The sequence below is a fragment of the Xylocopa sonorina genome, chromosome 12, assembly GCF_050948175.1.
Source record: "Xylocopa sonorina isolate GNS202 chromosome 12, iyXylSono1_principal, whole genome shotgun sequence".
NCBI classification, from domain to species: Eukaryota; Metazoa; Arthropoda; class Insecta; order Hymenoptera; family Apidae; genus Xylocopa; species Xylocopa sonorina.
In genome coordinates, this window is record NC_135204.1 from 8,292,181 (window position 1) to 8,311,512 (window position 19,332).

At 45.1% G+C, this 19,332-nt stretch overlaps 3 protein-coding genes across 3 annotated transcripts; 1 reads left to right on the top strand and 2 right to left on the bottom strand.

Moving 5' to 3' along the window:
* Nucleotides 1-1,673: 1,673 nt before the first annotated feature.
* Nucleotides 1,674-4,621, bottom strand: LOC143429804 (CAPA peptides). The gene is made up of 5 exons (XM_076905598.1): nucleotides 4,564-4,621; nucleotides 3,984-4,025; nucleotides 3,160-3,342; nucleotides 2,820-2,987; nucleotides 1,674-1,811 (listed from the first exon to the last, which is right to left on the bottom strand). Exons 1-5 carry the CDS (start codon nucleotides 4,619-4,621, stop codon nucleotides 1,732-1,734), a joined length of 531 nt encoding a protein of 176 aa, XP_076761713.1. The 3' UTR covers nucleotides 1,674-1,731.
* Nucleotides 4,622-9,863: 5,242 nt separating this feature from the next.
* LOC143429637 (WD repeat-containing protein 18) lies at nucleotides 9,864-11,296 on the bottom strand. The gene has a single exon (XM_076905313.1). The coding sequence runs from the start codon at nucleotides 11,154-11,156 to the stop codon at nucleotides 9,864-9,866; it is 1,293 nt and encodes a 430-aa protein (XP_076761428.1). The 5' UTR covers nucleotides 11,157-11,296.
* Nucleotides 11,297-11,662: 366 nt separating this feature from the next.
* LOC143429612 (uncharacterized) lies at nucleotides 11,663-13,585 on the top strand. The gene is made up of 6 exons (XM_076905290.1): nucleotides 11,663-12,082; nucleotides 12,165-12,330; nucleotides 12,392-12,609; nucleotides 12,682-12,849; nucleotides 12,909-13,087; nucleotides 13,171-13,585. Exons 1-6 carry the CDS (start codon nucleotides 11,973-11,975, stop codon nucleotides 13,308-13,310), a joined length of 981 nt encoding a protein of 326 aa, XP_076761405.1. The 5' UTR covers nucleotides 11,663-11,972; the 3' UTR covers nucleotides 13,311-13,585.
* The last annotated feature ends 5,747 nt before the right edge of the window (nucleotides 13,586-19,332 follow it).

Consider the following 19,332-nt stretch of genomic DNA (forward strand, 5'->3'; position numbering starts at 1 on the left):
ATTAAACGTTATCTCCCCTAATCATTCTCGAGGTGTATCACTAGTTTGTTACGTACTCTACGTGTGTACATATTTGTTATCGCAGTACACGTATTTAATAGCGTGGCAGGCGCGTGCCGCGTCGCCGCCCATTATGAACACTTTGTCAATTAATAAAACGATTGAATTTTACACATCATCGAGTTATATTGTTCTCACCCGAGCCGGTGGGGGGAGGAACGGATCGATCGTTCCGTTTCAGTTTGGTTAACCGCCGCTCCGGGCCAGCTAGCAAGGAATTGTTGTTCTTTAAGGGGTTCATTGTCTGGGGACGGGGAGGCGTACGGGATTCGTGACCAACAGAGCAGATGAATGGGCTAGGATCCTGGTGGTCTGCGTCTCGATTGAGAATAAAACACTTCAAGTATGTTCATAGTGGTATCTGATTAATTCTTCTGTCACTTTCAATAAAACGTTTACTATTATTATTATACGAGCTGAGGTTTACCCTGTAATGATTCGACGAGAACACCCTCAGGCGTTTCTATTATCCAACATTGAATTGCGGTGGTATTGTTAACAGTCGTTACACTAAATCAGAACTCGCGTGGATAACGCCAGCCACTGTTCGCTAAATTGTTGCTACGTCCTCGTTAATTATATCAACGCTTCGATCGCAGCGTTACAAATCGGCTTAAACGTCCGGTTCGTTATAACAGTTTTGCAAAGTAAACCGCAACGCCCCCCTTGTTGGGCACGCGAACGTGTAAATAGTTAATATCGCGCCGCGCGAATCCATCAGGTTCGACGAGTATTCGCGTTCGAATGGAAAGTGGGGGGAAAAGGTAGGAATAATTCGTGGAAAGTACGCGGATTGATCGAGACTTTATTCCCAAACGGTTTGAAGATTGCACGCGCTTCATTAAAATTCCGGAGGCGGGGTTTTCCGCGTGTAAAAGTTCGCCTGGGACCACCCATCCGGCTTAATCGATTAATTAACACCGACGCGAAGCACCCACCTACACTCGCACTTAATTAATAATCGTGCGTTCCATTTATATCGATAATGCGATTAAAACGAAGAGAGACAAAAAGAAAGGAATCCGCAAACCTTATTGTAAATAAGGAATTAACACGACGAGCAACGAGGGAGCGCAGCATCGAATCAATGAACGGAAAAAGTATGCTTGCAACTTTTCCAGCTGCCTCGATCGAGATCGTTCTTTAATTTTCTTAAGGCAAGAACGCAGTTGCCCTTTCTCGCGAGAAAATGAAAAGAATTCTGTCAGACGTTCGTTGCATCCCAATGCAATTTTCTTGGCCCACCCCTCCTCCCCCTCCTCCAACGTCTCGGATAAATATCTAAACGATCGCGATGCATTTTTCAATTCCAACGGAACGACAGAAATTCGGGATCGATGCAGGCGAGAGAGGAAGAAAAATTCGCCGGAAGAGAAATGGGGGGATGGGTTCATCCGGTGGAAAGGGTGGCCGTTCAAAGAGGAGCGTCGTTTCGCCAGCTTTATTACTCTCCTTCGTGAGTCAGCGAAATATCTATGGACACCTGTACACCTCGATTCAACTCGTCGAGCGTGGGGATAAATGGTTCTTTCGAAATTTATACAGAAGATCGATTTCTCATTTTATTATTCACCTTTCGTCACGTTTCCGTGATTGTTAAACAAGCTCGAAATTTAGTTGAGTTGGTTTGAATCGCGGGAGTTCCATCGTGTCGTGTCTGGTGTTGGAGGATCATTTGCAGAACGGACGGTCGAGGTCGTTTTCACGGCCCAGCCTTGGCGTGTAACCGTTCACCTGGCTGGTTCGAGAGCCTGCAATGAGCGAGTTAACGAAACCACAAGTGATACAAGCGTTGGGACCAACAGGACTCCCATAGTCGTGTCTTGACGAGCTGGCAACAATATTGGGTTGTCTGAAGACAATTTCTGCCCGATAATCCAATCAGAAAGCTACTCTTAAGATATTCTTACTTGTAGCACTGATGTCATGCTTTCAAGTCAGATTCTTGTATCACTTTAACTGTAAGAATCTCTGAATTTTGTTGGGCGACCATGTTCGCACATGTTGGACTTAAGAGTTAACGAAGAAAGCGTCAATAGCAATCGATTACTTAACCCTCTAGCATCCAACTTAATTCTTATTCTTTAGAATTAGAGATTTACACTGAACAGTAGCGGGTTAAGTCATCTCTCGTTTCCAAATGACCACAGCGACAGCAACTCAAATAACAGAAAGACGAAAGCGCAACAGAAAGAACAGAAACGCCAAAAAATCACAATAGGGAAACCAAAATCAGTCCGCAATTGTCGAAAATATTTCTGGCACACGAAAAACCGTCCCCTTCATCCCTGGACCGATCGCGCAAACAAAACGTCCCACATCGGATTTCCCGTGGCCAGGTATAAATAACGCATTAACAGCATTTTATCCGTGGCAGATCGAGCCGCGTGCGTTTTGTAACGCGTTACCGTGCCGTCGATGGCCGTTGCGATGAGGGGAGGATGCGAATGAAATACTATCCGTACGGGGGGAAAAATTAAATTGGCATTTGGAGCGGGCGTCGGCGGAACGCCCGCTGCGAAAAGGTTCGCGCTTTTGTTGTCGGATCACGTATCGACTGGATAGATTTTCACGCGGCCCTGGGACGGAAAACGGTTTGGAATCCGTTAAAAGAGCGCCGCGGATTGTAAAACAATTCCAGGCTCGAAGGTGGATCGTTGAACGACAAATCGCGACGACTGCTTAAACGCGATAAAATGGAAACGCGATGAAAAAATGAATAATTGGAACACAGGCGTGTGCGTGTCGTCGAGGCGTACCTCGGAACAGTTGCAGCGGATTTGGATAGAGGGGTCTGCTGTCGTCGATCCTCTGCCACGGACGATAGTCGCTCGAGGAGCGAGGGCGATCCGCGATCAGCCAGGACATCTCCTTTGGAATTTTCTCGACGTGCTTCGGATTCATCGATCTCTCAGGAAATCCTGCAGCTGGATTGCGAGGGTCTGCAGATTGGATGGTAATTTATGCGATTAGGTTGAATCGAACTGAATGTTTCTCGACTTCGTAATTAGACCTCAGGTAGGAACGCGTTTATTACCGATTACTCGATGGCATAAATTATATGTAGAACGAATTTAAAGAATTTTTCAGATACTTTACCCTCGTAATCTTTGTCCAAAATGGAATCCAAATCAGGATTGTATAATTCGAAATCTGTGTCCAGTTCTGTGTCACGATGGCGATCAAAATTCGGATTAGAAGCGGGCAGATCGGATCGACCGACTCTGGGGTAGTTAAACAGTCCGGCGGATCGTCTGTCGTTGCTCTTCAGCTTCTCTCCCTCTGAAACATTCGAGGAACTTTCGTTAATTAAACAGAAGGGGCTGAATAAAATTTGACAACAGGTTACAAACGCAACGACTAGGTTTGGATTATTTAATTAATTGTTTAATTTGTCTTTAGAGCAGTTTAAAAAAAGAAAACAAATGATTCGAACGTTGGTCGATATTTTTTAAACAAATTCCCTCGGCAACGATACTCTTCAAACATTTTTGTTTCGTTCACCGGGAACTTTCCGCCGCGAACGTGTTTGTATTTCCGGCGAAAGCGCCAGAGGGATTTGTGCCCTTTTTTGCGGCGCAACACACTTTTTTTTTTCTTTTTAATTAGACACGAAAAAGAGCGGAAAAGTTGAGGCATAGAGTTACACACTGTTGTTGGGAATGTTCGGAATCGTGCGTTGTTTCGGGTCAAACAATTCCCGCGAACAAAGTTAATTAAAATAACTTCTCATTAAATGAAACAGGCTGCTTAATCAAACTGGAACACGCGGGCTGATACGTGGAACTGTATCGGCGAAACAATAATTTGTATATCCCCAGTCATAAGCGAATAAATCAATTTCCCTTCTGTAGACAGAATCGTGACAATTTTCGAATGCGAGAGAACAAAAAAAAAGGGATTAAAAAATTCGGATATCTTGCCTCTGGTTGCCTGGAGTTGTTGACCATGTTGACATTGGGATACTAAAAAACAGGCGATTATACAAAATGATTCCCGGGTCCGAATTGTGAAAAACTTCGATTTTAACGATATTCCTATTTTTGTTCCATTTCCATGGACTCGTACGTACGCAGTAACCGATAATTAAAGCAAAAAGATAGGAAGCAGGAAAAACGGGTAAAGCAACGCCGTTGCATACTGCGGCTACTGATAGATCTCTGTGCGATACCCTTGTTCTCCAATGATTAACAAAAAACCAGCGAGCTGAAAGATGCCATTTAATTCCGCGAAAGATCGATCAACGATGCCCCGCTTCAATTTTTCCTTCTACCAGCTAAAAACTCGGGCACGAAAGAGCTGGTAAAGAAGAGCACCAAATTACCAACGTCTCCGCGCAAAGAAAGTTAAGACTCGAGTAACAGCCGCGAAATGGACACGCGTGATGGTGCGAGGCGAACTAGAGGATTGACAAACGGCTCGATCAATCGCCATACAAGGAGAAACACCGGAAAAAATGCCTTCTGTTCCCAAAAATCGAGACGGTCGGTGCGTTCCACTTACGGTTGAGGGAGATCGAAAATATCAGAGCGAGCAGGAATACGAGTAGGTGGTTTCTCATTGTTATGGCGGTGTTCTATCGTATGGAGGTAGTGTGAGTCGACGAGAGTGATGCTGAGACGAGCACGAGATCCCGTTCGACACTGGATACCCACAGGTAGCCGCCGTCTGATTTTATACCTTGCGCCACGGCCGGCTACGGGGTTGCCACCCCGTTCTCAACCCTCTCTTCCAACGTTCACCATCCTACCCGCCCAGTCCCGCCCCGTTCCGATCGGCACGATGATCCCATGGACCGTGCTTTGATCCACCAACTTTCGACCCACGTGGATCTTGTTTCGCGTTGCGGCTTTGCCTCGTCAAGCTGTGCACGGTAAGTGTCAGTCACGCTCAAACATTTCTCTATTATTTGCGTCATCCTATCATCGAACGTGGACAAATTAATTGGTGAAAATTTTGATTTAGAAATAAGATCGACCCGAGAATTGGTCGAGTGTCTCAAGCGCAGCGTGGCACTTATGAGGGCCACGTAGCGTGGACTTGTACGCGAGGATTGTTACGATTCTTAAGGGTTTAAGTTGGACTCGAAGGTTCACTGGTTTCGCGAAAAATGGACAATACTCTGGACTGTGCGATAGCAAGTGAAAGTTTCCTTAATGAGATCCGAATGAATGTAAATACCAATATAACGCGTGATAAAAGGGCACCGCGTAATCAGTCGGAACTGCGATTAATGTTGACCAAATTGGTCGATGCGTCCCCGTAAATCGTTCTGCAATTAACAGAAACCGCTTCGATGTCGCCCTGCGTTTAATGCAGTGACATGTAACCACCATAACGGGTACCATTTCCAATTTATAAATCACAGGATTGCAGGACTCTTTTGCAGTGATTTCTGGATAGAATCGCGTCTCGAATCGACGCTAGTTTTCAGCTCGTGGGACCAAAATGAAGGGCTCGACGATGGCCAGGGTGAAAGTTCGAACGAGAAACGAAACCGGTGAATTATTACGCGCAACGCCGATGGGACAGCAGAGAGATCGAAATTAAAGTTAAAATTGCTTTAATTAAGGCCGCGCGCGCGGTTACATATTTAAAATCCTGCGGTCGCGATTTCCACAACGCGTCGCGTTCAAATTATTTTATCTCCCCGATCGTGATGTGCGCGGTGTCGCTTTGTTTCATTTTATTTTTTAAGTAATTAAACAACAGTGGTGTCCCGTGCGCGATAGTGTCACGTGGAACAACAGAAGCAAACAATCCGCTTTCCTGTATCACTGCAAACGCCACCGTTTCGCATTCTCGTAACACGCGCGAAACCTTCCATCGACGAAAAAAAAAAAAAAAAAAAATGCGCTTTTTATTGAAAACGCGAACCTGCGAAAGGCGATAGTATATCGTACCTTGGAGCATAAAAAAAAAAGAAAAAAGTATCGGGAATCACGTTCAGCGATGGGAAACGTGACTCTTAATCCTCCAGCAACTTCCGCCCCCGCTCGCTCGTTAAAGTCGCGCGAACGATACGTTACCAGCGTCCATTTCACCGGTAGTTGGCGAGCTGTTAATAGTTCCGTCGCTACAATTATTTCGCGACCGTAAACAAAAAGTTTATTCCCTCGCGCAGTAAAGAATCGCGTTTACGAGACGCGGCTAATTGCGTCGGACAATTGCGCGCGCAAAAAAAAAAAACAGAAAGAAAAGGAAAAGGAAAAAAGAAAAAGAAAGATCATCGCGCCCCTCTCGACAGAGGCGACGAACTTTCGCCGGAAATTGATGCCACTTCCCGTCGAGAATCGTCCACGCTCGAATCGTTCCTCCGCTTCTCTTTTACACCTCCGTTTCTCGCTTTAATCGCCCCTCGATATCCACCGAAACGGAGACTCGTTAATTGCGACGAATAGGCTGGATGGCGGACGTGTTGTTCATTGAATCGCAATGGCGGATGGTATTCAACGCGGTGAAAGACGGATGGAATAAGGTCGGATCGCGTTACGCTGGGACGACGGGACGGTTTATATCGATAGAGAATGAAAAGTCGATGTCAACGATCGAACGGTTGCCACTCGAAGTGCTGTTTAAGGGTGAATGATTGTCGCGATTATCCGCGATATATAATCGAGACGCGACGCGGCGCGTGTCGCACGTATAAAGATTTATAAATGCGTGATACGATCATAATGACATAGATTATGCCGCATTACTCAACCGATCGTGATTAATCCGCGTACCAATGACGTACAACGGTGCGCTCTGGGTTACTTTAATCTCCTCGATTTTTCTGACGCGATGAAATCGATCACGTTCGAGCCACACTCGCCCACTTAGTTCCACCTGTTATACGTGTACAACGGGAATTAATTCGAACGGGACGAGCGAAAGTTTTCGAGATGTAACGTCCCTTTTTTTGGCTCTCTCGATAGATTTTGCCAGCTGATTTTTGCTCGTACCTATTCATCGCCTGCCGATAAACGATCCCAGACATTACTCGAAACATTACACAGGAACAATATCTGCTCGACATCGATACAGGATACTCATTTCGCATGCAACAGATACACGTCGATACTCTAGCGCGGAGTGGCATCGATTCAGCTCGGATAACGCCGTGTTTCGGGCCATTCGATACGAAATAATACCTCGTCGATTCGCTGTTGGCCCTCCGCGACCTTCTTCAACGTGGCGCATAATAAAAATATTGGAAACGAACGATCGATATGTAACGTTAACGGTTGCGTTCCATGTGGCGCATAACTGGGCGAGAGAAGAAGAAGGAAGAGAAGAAAAGATGGAGAAACGTAGGATACAGTGGCTAAAATTCGCAGAGGCCATCAGCAAGCATCGATCTCCTGGTCGCGTGCCCGTTTCAATGCAAATCCTGTGCGACGACGGAAATCACTGTACCCCAACGGCCATCTTAGGCCCTGATTTAATCTCACGCGCATCGGACACGTTTGCATTCATTCCAGCCTCATTTGAATAGAAAGGGTCCATTGGAAAGGGTGTATTTAACGTTTTATATCGATTAGCAGCGCGTTTTACGGTTTAATTAAACGCGTGGGGGTAGATGTAGAGTGAAGAGCGAGCGAAGAATAGGTTGGTAATGGCGGACGCGTAGTTCTTTAAGTTCTCCTTAGAGGGCTCGCTGATATTGTTACTTGAAACGCTTCGAAGCTAGCAATATTTCCCTACGGATCGTTCTGCGAACGTGTGACGCGAGCTGCCTCGCTGTTACTTCTGCCAGTTCCAGTAGAATCGTTTCTCTTCGCGTGGGGACAGTCTGGTCGTTGCGTTTAAGCGCAACGAAAAGTTCCATTATTATTTGGCAAAGGATCCCATAGCCTGGGCTTACGAGCGACCCGACGAAACGAATTTACGAGGAATAGTAAATTTTCCGGCTCCCAGTTTTTCTTCCGCGGCAGAAAATCCGTGTAATTTCGCGTTACTCGCGTGCATCGTTCGTTTTGTTCGATCCTGCGAACGATTTCGTTGATTAAACGTAGCAAAGTGATTCCTGCGGCACCTCTTGGCAATCGTTTCCTCGAGAATTATCGTTTTGCGAGATGTTCGAGGGGAAGAGTCAGCATCTCGCGTGAATACGATTTTAATACACGAAGACAGTAAGTTTAACGTATAATTATGGGCTCGTTTAGTTGATACACGTTTCAATTGATTTACTGTTGAGAACTGGAGGCGGACGTGGATCGTGTAAATTCATTATCATCCCCGCTGTTTGCGTCCCGACCAGGAAATACACATTAACAGCTTCGCCTTATTAATAGTCGCGTGGTGATAAAAATAGCTATCTCGAAATTTAATATCGCTATTAATAAAAATTACATTTTAATTGTAACTTCGAAAGGTCGAAACGTACCTGCGCTTGCAGCTTCCTTGAAATAGGAAGCTTCATCCTGCCGGACGAATAATTAATGACACTAAATTGAAATAATAATTACAGCCCCCAGTAACTTCACTCTTCTGGTCTTATTAAAGGAGCAAAGTATCTACGTCAATATTTTCAGAGCAAGTTTACGTCCAGGATGGAGGAAGCGTGCTAGACACGCTGAAAAATGCAAGGGAATTTCGTGATCCACCGATAGAAAATTACGCACAGCGGAAATTATGATCGTGAGTAACGCCGAGGAAATAATTAATCCCATTCTTCAGCGGCGTCGAGCGAAATCACGGTATGCTTTACAATATTAGCCAGAACCGGATGGAGGATGTGAAACGGTGGCTCTCCGGGAGATTTAACAGGAAGCATTGCCATGAAAATAACTCCACCGTTTTCAATTGGATACGACTGAATTTATGACAAGTATCTGAAGACCTGTTGACAGTCGAAATAAAATTTTCACAAAAATTATTTCCATCGAATATGTATCAAAAAAATAGATGACGAATATCGAAGCAGGAAGCGCAAAGATATGGCAAGAGCTTTTACATAAATTGAAATTTCGACCTCGACGCGTGGATAATTAATTTAAAAGACTCGTCGGAAGTCGGAATATTTGTGCGAGCATTAGTAACCAAAATGAGCTAAAATTGAGAGATCAAAAATTTACGTAACACGTTTCACGCTCCCCGTTATTTTCCATATTTCATCCTGCATACATTATGACGATTTCATGCATACTTCAGCAGCTGGTGAAAAAAATATTAAAATTTCCTTACTAAAATACAGGGAGATCTACGCGTGCGCGAATTTATGGGGAAGAGAAAAAAAAAATGATTACCATTTAAATATCACGGGAAGACCTGGAGATAAATTAAACGCGCTCGAAACGATGAAGCGATCATGGGTTATATTTGGCACGGTTTTCAGAGACAATCAAATCTGAAATATTGTCCGCCACTAAATCGAGCGGTAGTCGTGAGTTTGGTTTCATCAAACGTATTTGCATCTCGTCGAGTTAATCACTTTATCTTTCTGTCATACGTCACACGAGCAGTTCGTAGGTCGTTTTCAATTTATAATGCAGAATTTAAATAGCAGTCAAAGGTCTCAATCTCCCGTTCCAAAAATTCCCCCAAACACTGATTTATTACTTACTACAATAAAGCTATAAATCACGAAAATAATATGGTTCTCAATCTCTCCTCTCCATACACACAACCTATTCCCAAAATCCACCAAGCAAAACTATACGAAATGGACCCTTATGAAACATGGACAAAAATAAGCTTTATTATATACAGCTTACAACATATACTCTTTATTCTCGTTAGTTATCACGTAAAAACTCATGGAGTCAACGAAATTCCTCAAACATAATGTACGTTCATCGAACAACTCCCATATAACTTCAAGTCAAAGTTAAGTCCTCGTTCGTCTTCTCTAGAATACGTTTCACGCTGAACTGATACATGGCCGCATTGATTTTCTTCAGCCTATCGATTTCATCCCTCAGCTCGAGAAGCTTCCGCGTGTCTGGATCCCCCAACCCCGTAGCCGTCTCATTGTTCCCCACATACGAGTCGAAGTTCAATATATCCATCGTATTTCGATCCCTCACGATCACTTCGACCACGCTCTCCTTCCCAGTGTCGTCTGCAGTCCTCTGCAAATTGCTCAGTTGCAAACGTGGCTTAAGATCGGTAACTCGAAAATTCTCGTACTGCTTCGCGAAGAACGCAGCGGTGATCGGTCCTTTATGCTCGATCGTGCGAAGCACCTGATGACTAGCCACGTCCCAAACGTGAACCTCGCCGCTGGTCGAGCCAGACAGCAAGTATCGACAGTCGATCGACATCGAGAGGGTGGTAACCGTCGATTTGTGCCCGCGAAAAACCATCAGCCCCTCCGGATTTCCGTCCGTCCGTATCTGCACGTGGTGCTCGATCCCACGTGGCGGCTCGTGCAGATTGAACAGGTACACGTCGCCATCGGTGCAGCCGACGAAAAGGTCGCTTTCGCGCGCGTTCATGCAAACAGCGGTGAGGGGCACGTCGAACACGAGGGTGAGCAACAGCGAGCCGCTGCACGGCTCGTAGATGTTGCACGTTCGATCGAGCGACACGGAGCAGAGCCTCCCACGCGCCCCTGCGTGGCCGAATTGCAGATCCTTTACAGGTAGGGAGTGCTGGGAGAAACAATGCAACGGCGTCGGCCGTTCGTCGTTCAATACGCGGTACAACGACCAGACGAACACCAGACCATCCTCGGCGCCACTGGCGAAAATCGAACCGTCTTTGGTGAACGAGAGACAATGAACCGGTAGATAGTGCTGCGACAGATTTCCTAGCAAACGTCCGTTGCAGACTTGCCAGATGTACAGTTTTTCTGATATTGCTGCGACCATGTACGCGCCATTGGGCGTGCAGGCCAAAGCAGTTACTTTGCCTGGTGTAGTCAGTCGGAGGTTAGGCACTGGGGAATGATTGTTCAATGGCCAAACGTGGATGCGCGGTTTGGTCACATCCGCGCCCAGGATGTAACTGTCGCTCAGAACCTGAAGGGTTCGATTCTCGAGAGCGGCTGCGTTTTTGTAAGTCGACAACACTGAACCTGTCCGCGGATCCCACACAGCTGCGCTCCAATGCTCGCTGTTACTGTCACTTGTTATTATCACTTCCCTCGTGTCGGCGATTCGTGACATTTTTCACGATCTTGTTGTTACTCGTGGAGGAACTATCGTTGGTTTTATGTCAGCATGGTATTATTTTATTTAGGTGCGTTCTCTGCGATTGATAGACTGTGGAACACTGTTTTGAATATGCGGCGAACACATGTGCGACTTACGCGTGAACGTAGGTTAGGCTTCCACCGTGGAGTGTGGAGATACTAGAGGAACGTGCCGATGCACGATTCAGGGACACGAGAATTGCGAGCCAATTGGATGCATCAGACGTTTTAGAATGGTTATTCGTTCTTATAAAATGTATCTTTAATTGATAATTGTTATGTGAATAATACTAGCAAACGGGTATATAAGGTTCTAAATATTTCTCGATGAAAGGAGTGTATACGATGATCTTATTTCTGAACCATGATTGTTCCATCTAATTATTACACGATAATATCCATCTTAACCATTTATGCGCATTTGTAGGAAAAAACAAAGGAAAAACGAGTCGATTAAAAACTTGCTCCATTTTGCTGGGAAACCTTAACTTCTCGATGATACTCGATTACTTAAGCGTGTTACATCATAATAGGAAGTAACACGATGTTGTTGATCCATGTTTCCAAACACAGATGAGTGAACCAAGCGCAGGTTCCTTGACTGACCTTGATCGTGATTGCATGACATAATCTGAATTTTTGTGTTAATCAAACTACGCGGCAGTTTGTCCGTATAGTTTCACTCCGTCGGTTCGGTTAAAATTCATCATTCTGGATGTCTCGTACTATTTGATAACGCCGCTGATAAGGGGTTACTAGAGCGTGAGGCAACAATCGTTGGAATTCTCTCATGGGCTTTATCGATGATGAATTACAAGAGGTCTCAAAACTTTGTCAAAATGTTGTCGATGGTAGCCGCCTCGTTTGCTGCGTACGCACCATGGTGCGAGTGGAAATAACGTGAGTTCAATTATGGCATGTTGGTTTAAGGTAAAATGAAACGAGCTCATTAATTATTTATGATACGCGCATTGTTTCGCAGAAAAACGAAGTTTAAGACGATTATCGCGTGCATTCAATTCCCTGAGGATTACCCCCGTACACCGCTATTAATCGAGCTGAAGAGCAAAACGTTGTCCGTCAAGTTATTGGATGGTCTGACAGAAGTGTGCGAGAAGGAATGCAAGAAATTGTTGGGGAAAGCACAGGTGAATATTCTGATTTGGCATACGTGGCAATTTCCCCTCTGTACGAACTCTGTTTCAACAGGTACTCTCAACGTTAAAATTTATCCGTAATTTCATCGATGAAAATCCTCTCATTTGCTGTTACGATGAAATCTCCGCCTTAAAAGAGATCTTGGTAAACAACGACGAGTTGAAATTAAAGCAGAAACATTCTTGCATCAGTCTAAAGGTTCATCAAGGACTGTATTATTTCAAGGCTAAGGTTGAAGTACCAAATAACTATCCAGCAGCTTGTGTAAAGTATGTTGAGATAATGTTGCGAAGGAAACAACCAGAATCTGTACACATTTTTTATAATCTTGTTCTGTTTAGGGTAGAAGATGCCGATACAAATTTCCCACCATTATTTACACGCCATCTCCTTGGCCAAGGAAGAGAGCTAGCTAGGCGGTGTGTGGAACCACCGCTGAAGAAAAAACCGCAACAACCCCCTTTTACACCATCGCCGTCCTTGAAAATCGTTACTTCTTTCCTGATAAAGTCTGTACATACATTCTAATTATAATTATCTAAATTGAAGCTCCAATTATTCTGCTTAGGTCCATAAAGACTTTGCCACAAGAGCATTGTCAGTCATGCAGACAAACATGTCTGCCCGCCAACCCAGAGGACGCAGAGACAAACGAAACCGCAGACATGCACGTAGAAAGACTCTACTGTGGACACTTGTTTCACTTGCAATGTCTTGTGACATTCATGAAGACTCCTCCATTCCATGGTAACAACAATGATGTTTTTTATCTATTGGTAATCTTCGATTTTTATGCTAACACAATAACGATTTCTGTTACTTTATTGCAGGGGGTAAAAAGTGTCCAACTTGTGGGCAACGCATTTATCACGATAAATGGGGGGTAAGCGATAAACTCGCTGAAGAACGCTGGGCACATCAGCAGGCCCGAGAAAGAGAACTAGCAGAGGTGGAAGATTTCTTCAATTGAAATCTGTATTTCATTCGAATCATATCACAAACAAGTGGTAGCGTTTCGACGAAGAGTGCAACATCGACATGGTCAAGTTATAAAGAAACATGGGACAGGGAAAGCGTGGGAAGATATCGACGCTGAATTAAACAACAAAATATCCATAACATTGCGTGTTCTAACATTCATGAATGGCTGTTGATAGGCCAGTCAAGAGAAGGTATTTTTAACATCGTGAAATCTAATATGGTGTGCGTCAAATGATTTATACTTATAATCACACTTCAAAGTAACAAGTTTGTGCTTAATACGGTTGCTAATACCTTTCGATTTTTAATCTAATACAAAATTTCGTGATCGAATTGTTATTTCGATTGAAAATTTTCGTTCGATTATTTTCGATAACGTTGCACGTACAATCGAAAGAAATTTTGATGTTTAACTATTTTTATACTTTGTAAAGTTCGTTTTTTGTACCATATCGATAAAATATGGGTTAAGCGTTTGTATATTGAATTATAACACTTGACAAAGGAATCTCGATCGTAGAACTATTGATATTTATCATAAGTACTCACCACTTTCTTTACGAAGTGCCTTTCGCGTTCTCCATTGTTGCAACGAGGACAGCGTAGGACGTTGGATCGTGGCTATCGCGAAGTGGACCGCCGCGATTTTCGTTCTAATAACTTCTACGCGCGAATTCGAGTTTATTTCGACAAAAATACACTGCGATACGCTTCCAACACTCGCTACCGTCTTACTATCGCCTCGAGAAGCAGCAACGCGACATTCAGACAACAATAAACAAATATTTCGCGCAGCGGACTTTCGTCGTGCGGAAAAAGGCGCGATATTTGACGAACTGACCCGAGCGCCACTCGTGACGAGCGCACGCGGTCGATAATATCGATAGCTACCAATGTTCGATTTATAATATATTTAAAACATTTCTAACTAAACTTGAAATCAGCATCGAATAGAAACGATTAATTTTTACTAACAACGTCAAAATAAATTTATCATACGTTCTTTTTTTACGTATGATATCGTGCAGAGTCGAATTGATTTTTGAATTGTAACAATAAATACATGTGAACGGACATCATCTTTTGTGTTAATTTCAATTTATATATTTACTCTGTTCAAATAGATAGAAGAGAATATTTGATTCAGAATTTAGTGGATGTTAATTATATTTTAGATTTGTTTTCAAGAATGTTCGAGGGTGGATGTAAATTTTTGTGCAATCGATGATCGAAGATTAATCGATACCACCTAGCGGCGTGACGACGAGTACGACATTAAGTGTGACTGTTCTATGCATCGACTATCACGTAATATGCTCGTTGTCTTTTTGTGCATTCGACTATGGTTGTGACGTATTGATCCTTGGTACCGACTACGGCGATCCTCTGTTTATCTCTTCACCGTGTTAGCTTTCACGGCACAGTTTGTATGGACGTATCTTCTCATTTGTTCTATAGTTTATCCTGCTCTTTGTTACAAATGGCGTTCTTTTCATGCACCTTTCCAGCGGCGTGCGATCGAACGATAGCGCGGTTGGACGGCTGGCGGTGGCGGTACAGGAAAAACAAGAAGGTAAACCTTTACGAGTGAACTGGTTATGATAACCCAATTTTAAAGCCGTTTAGACGGTTCTAAACGGAGTCTTGTATCATCATTTCCCATTGTCGTACTATTGATCGAAGTTCGTTGAATTCCAGTCGAAACGCCGGGTTTCGTTAAGACATATTTCTCCTACCACGCGAAGAACATCGAATTCGTTTTTAATTTCCAAGACATTATTTAATAACGATGTATTGGTTTATAATTTATTCGTTTAATTATACGTAGGAACGAATGAGGATTTTTTTTTCATTTTTATTGGCATGTATAACCTTAAAATTGGCCAGTGACTCTATAATAGTACGTGTATGGGGAACGCATTTTAATCTCGATTCGATAACTAAAAGATTGACATTATCGACGTTGTTCTTGCAGGCTAATCGAGTAAAGTAATCGTCAATTAGAAATCTGTTGTACGAGGAGAGAATGGAATCGGAAAATGCTATTAGTCTAATTGTTTTTCGCTCAGAAAATGCATATCGGTTACATCTAACTTGATTACTCACGCGATGTAGTTACTTTAACGTGATTGGCGAGGTTTTTCACGTAGGTGTACGTACTTGGTTCTGGCAGACAGCCTGTCAGACTAATTCCCAGTTATCGATTCCACGCATACGTGGAAACGCACAGTTGTGTTGCATTCGTAGGGTGGGTGAACTGTGCCTTTCTTACCACGCCGCTTTACCAAAATATGTTACAAGAACTAATCCGCTGCAGTCGTTATTTCACGTGCTATCAATTTTACTATAAAAGTAATATCGATGCAAATGTTAACAACTACATAATTCCAAATATATTCATCGCATGTCCAAAAACTGAATGCACAATTCAACTGCAACGAATTAAGTTCAATCGCATGTACGATCATCAACTGAATCAGTTCCAATTAAAATCAGCAACCGAAATTTAATCGAGTTTCAGACCTCAGAGAGTCGTCAATTCGTTCGAAACGTTCAACAGCCGTTCGACGACTACAAGTATTCTATTTAAACCTATTAGATGTGTGCAATTTGACCCGTTTTCGAAACTCGCGGATGGAACAGTTTTAAGCAACAGTGCAGCTGTCCTCAATAAACGCGTACCCCCGCACGGCCATCGAGGTATTCGCGATCCCGGTTTCGCGGCCAAATTTTGGGAATCGTCCTTGTGCGCCTACGACGACCCACCCCCCGGCAATGCACCCGCCAGGGTCGTATTATACACACGATACACCTATAATTGCACGTAGGGCAGCTTCGTCGTAACGCTTCGTGGATCGATAGCTGGGAAATGGCCGGAAGCCAAGTCCGACGACGTCGTTTCGAGTTTTGCCGTTGTCACCGTATGGGACCTAACCCCTTTCTTGAATGTCCCACTTGTATCTGCCACCCCCGCAACGCGGAGCCCCCCTTTGCCCGCCCTTGTCTTCCTCGCGCGAGGAACAAGCCTTTCCTCGTGTCGTGCTTTCGCGTGGTCCCTTCGAGAGATGGACGAAAGGGTCAGTACACAAAGGCGCCAGGTTCGTTACGGAAATTTGCTTGCAGAGATGCCTTCCTAAAACCGTTCGACTACTCTGGTACAGCCTTCGTTACATCGCCAGCGAGATATTTTTCATTTTTATATATCCATAAACTTGCAAGTTTGTTTGCGATTAATTTCTAGAGGTTTTCTCTTGTTGGAAGCGAAATAAAATTGTTGTATATTTTGTTTCTCTCGGGGAGGCTAATTTAAAGGGCCCACAGGGAGCCAGTTACCGAATTACGACGATCAAACGCGGGCTTGGGGGCAGCAGTTTTTTCACCTGCTCCCCCGGGAGCAGCCCGCTTGTTTGTCTTCCTTTATGCGTTCAATCCTCGATGTTCGAGTCGCGATCCGGGCTGTGCAATAGGCGCAACGCGGGGTGCCATTTATCCCAGCTTCTTTAAATCCTCAAGGGCAGCGGTTCGGAAAACAGCCCCCGGTGAAATAGCGATATCGAAATATGACGCTGTGTTTAAACCGGTGGGGTGCATTCGTGGAATAATATACGCATTGTTTCTTTTCCCTCTCGCTGGGTCCCTTTTGTTTACTCAATTAGAAAAAAGAATATCTCCTTTTCCTGTCTATGCGAATGAGAATTCTATCACGATCATTAGCGAAGATCAGCGATGCAGGTAAGTGAGACGGTCCGTAAATAAATTTTGAATCGACTCCAAAGATCCGATAAACTCACTCGTTTCACTTAGCACGGCCATTTACCTGATCTGCATTATCCGCTAAGTACGAAGCCAATTCCGTTGGACAAATCGACGCCAGCACCCTGGCAACACCGACGCCGGAGAAAGTTTAGAGCTGAATGGGGCCCGCGACGAGTTGTTAGCCATGGGCAGAATCGAAAACATCAAAAGCGCCGTAGGACTCTCTCTGTCTCTCTCTCTCTCTCTCTCTCTCTCTTTCTCTCTCCACCGTCCGCATCGCGGGGCGAGTAACCGAAACATTCTGAAGAGTTCCCTCTGCTCACAGTGGGGAGGATTCCTTATCCCGGGGATCTGAAAGGCGACGGCTGGCCGCGCGGCGGAAAAAAAAAAGAAGAAAAAAGGAGGAACAGAAAGGTGGATCGCGGCGCGTGCCACGCGAAGGGTGACCACACCGAGGCTCCTTTATTTTGCGGAAGATCGTCCACGTATTCCTTTCACCGTGCACAATGGGGTCCTGTCCGAAGGACGTATCAGCTCGCAGCCAAGGGTAACGGGCACCGTAAATGATCCATGGATGGCAGCTGCGTGTGTCTTTCCACGAACTTTCTTTTTCCAGCGCGTGGTGCTAGGGGATGCATCACGATGAGGCACTGACAAATCGCTCGCAACAAGAGAATCCAATGGCCACTACTCTAAATATGATCCAACCGCTAATTACCAGCAACGAGTCGTAGCAATTAACAGAGAAAGGCCGTCGAGAGAGACCATCGGTTCACGAAGTCAACCAGGCGAGTGTTGCAACACCATAGAAGCGGAGGTACAAAGGGTAGCATCGAGAGGACCTCGGGGTGCCGCAACAACAAGTTGCAACCACCTGGCGAGGCCGATGCCGGCCACCCAGCGGTCTCCAGGTGCTCCTGAAACCCTCTGTCTCGTCCCGCATGCCTGCTGCCGACGTCGACGTCGTCGCTCACAGAAGGAGGAACGTTTAAATGGCCCCGTGTGTCCTAGACGGCCGTGCAACGTCGCCCCCGTCGTCCCGACCCCGCGTGCCGGGGGGCAACGGTATCGTTCTGGAACACGCGCGAATCAACGTTCCAAAATCGATACGTACATCTGCCGCAACGTAGAGTCTATTGACTCCTCTCTGGCTGGCTGCTCGGAGCATCTCCAAGGCGACTCAGGATGGAACGCGCGGCGTGTCCCGCTTTCCACGGAAATCCCACGAGAGAGAACAAACGGTGCTCGTGACGCTGGCGACTCCCTGGCTTATTGGTACCCATTCCGGGTGGCTGGGGTTCGCCTCGTCGTCTGGAAGCTATACGGTAACGCCTTCCTTTCTTTTTCACGTCGTGCGATGTAGAGCGAACGGATTCTGGAGCAGGACGTCGCGTAGGAAGGTGGGACGACGCGCCTTTTGGGCTGAACCAACTTCAGGTCCAGGATTATGCAATAATCTTGCCGCGGTTGCGTCAGATGGACGCGCCATTTTCGCTACGATCGCGATGGACGAAGGTGATTATTTTTATGGGACTCGACGCTTCGTCCGGAGTTATTGTTAACGGACACTGAGCTAGAGTCTCGTCTAGAGCGTTCAGCTTCGCGTTTGGATACGGTCCTCTTTTTGTTCAAGGTTCGTACATACCGCTCTGTAATATACACGCTATAAAAGGAGGTCTTACGTGTGTGCCAAAACCGGTGGGGCGAAACGAGCGAAAAGTTGCAGTAAATTTTTATGCGCTGCATATAACTTCGGCCCGCGAATTATAGCAGCCTGCAGTAATAAACTCCCTCTAACTACATGCTTCGTTTGTTTACCTGCCAATAAAATTCGCAATCAATTCCAGCTCTGCACGTTTGTCACGTGACCTCCCCAGTGCACAGTACACGGAAGGACATTACCAGTTACACCGAAGACGAAGACTGTCGAACAATTGTCTCGAAAGGAACGCACGCAGGAAAAGCGCCATTTCTCCAGCAGCCACCTACGTTTCGCAGTCTCCTGTACAGCCAATTACCCATCGAACGAGCAAATTTTTACAAATCGCCAATTTCTGCGCAATCCCCTCGTCGATGCAGGCTATTAGTTTCCCCGATCGATCGTTGTCACCCGACACCGCCGTTCATGGGACACCATTCATGCAGCCGGCTGTAAAAAAGAGGATACGTATCATCCGTTCATCCGCGTAAAAAAAAAAAAAAAAACGCGGCCCCGTGCGGAACTGCCGCTACTACCACACCTACGCGCCACCCCT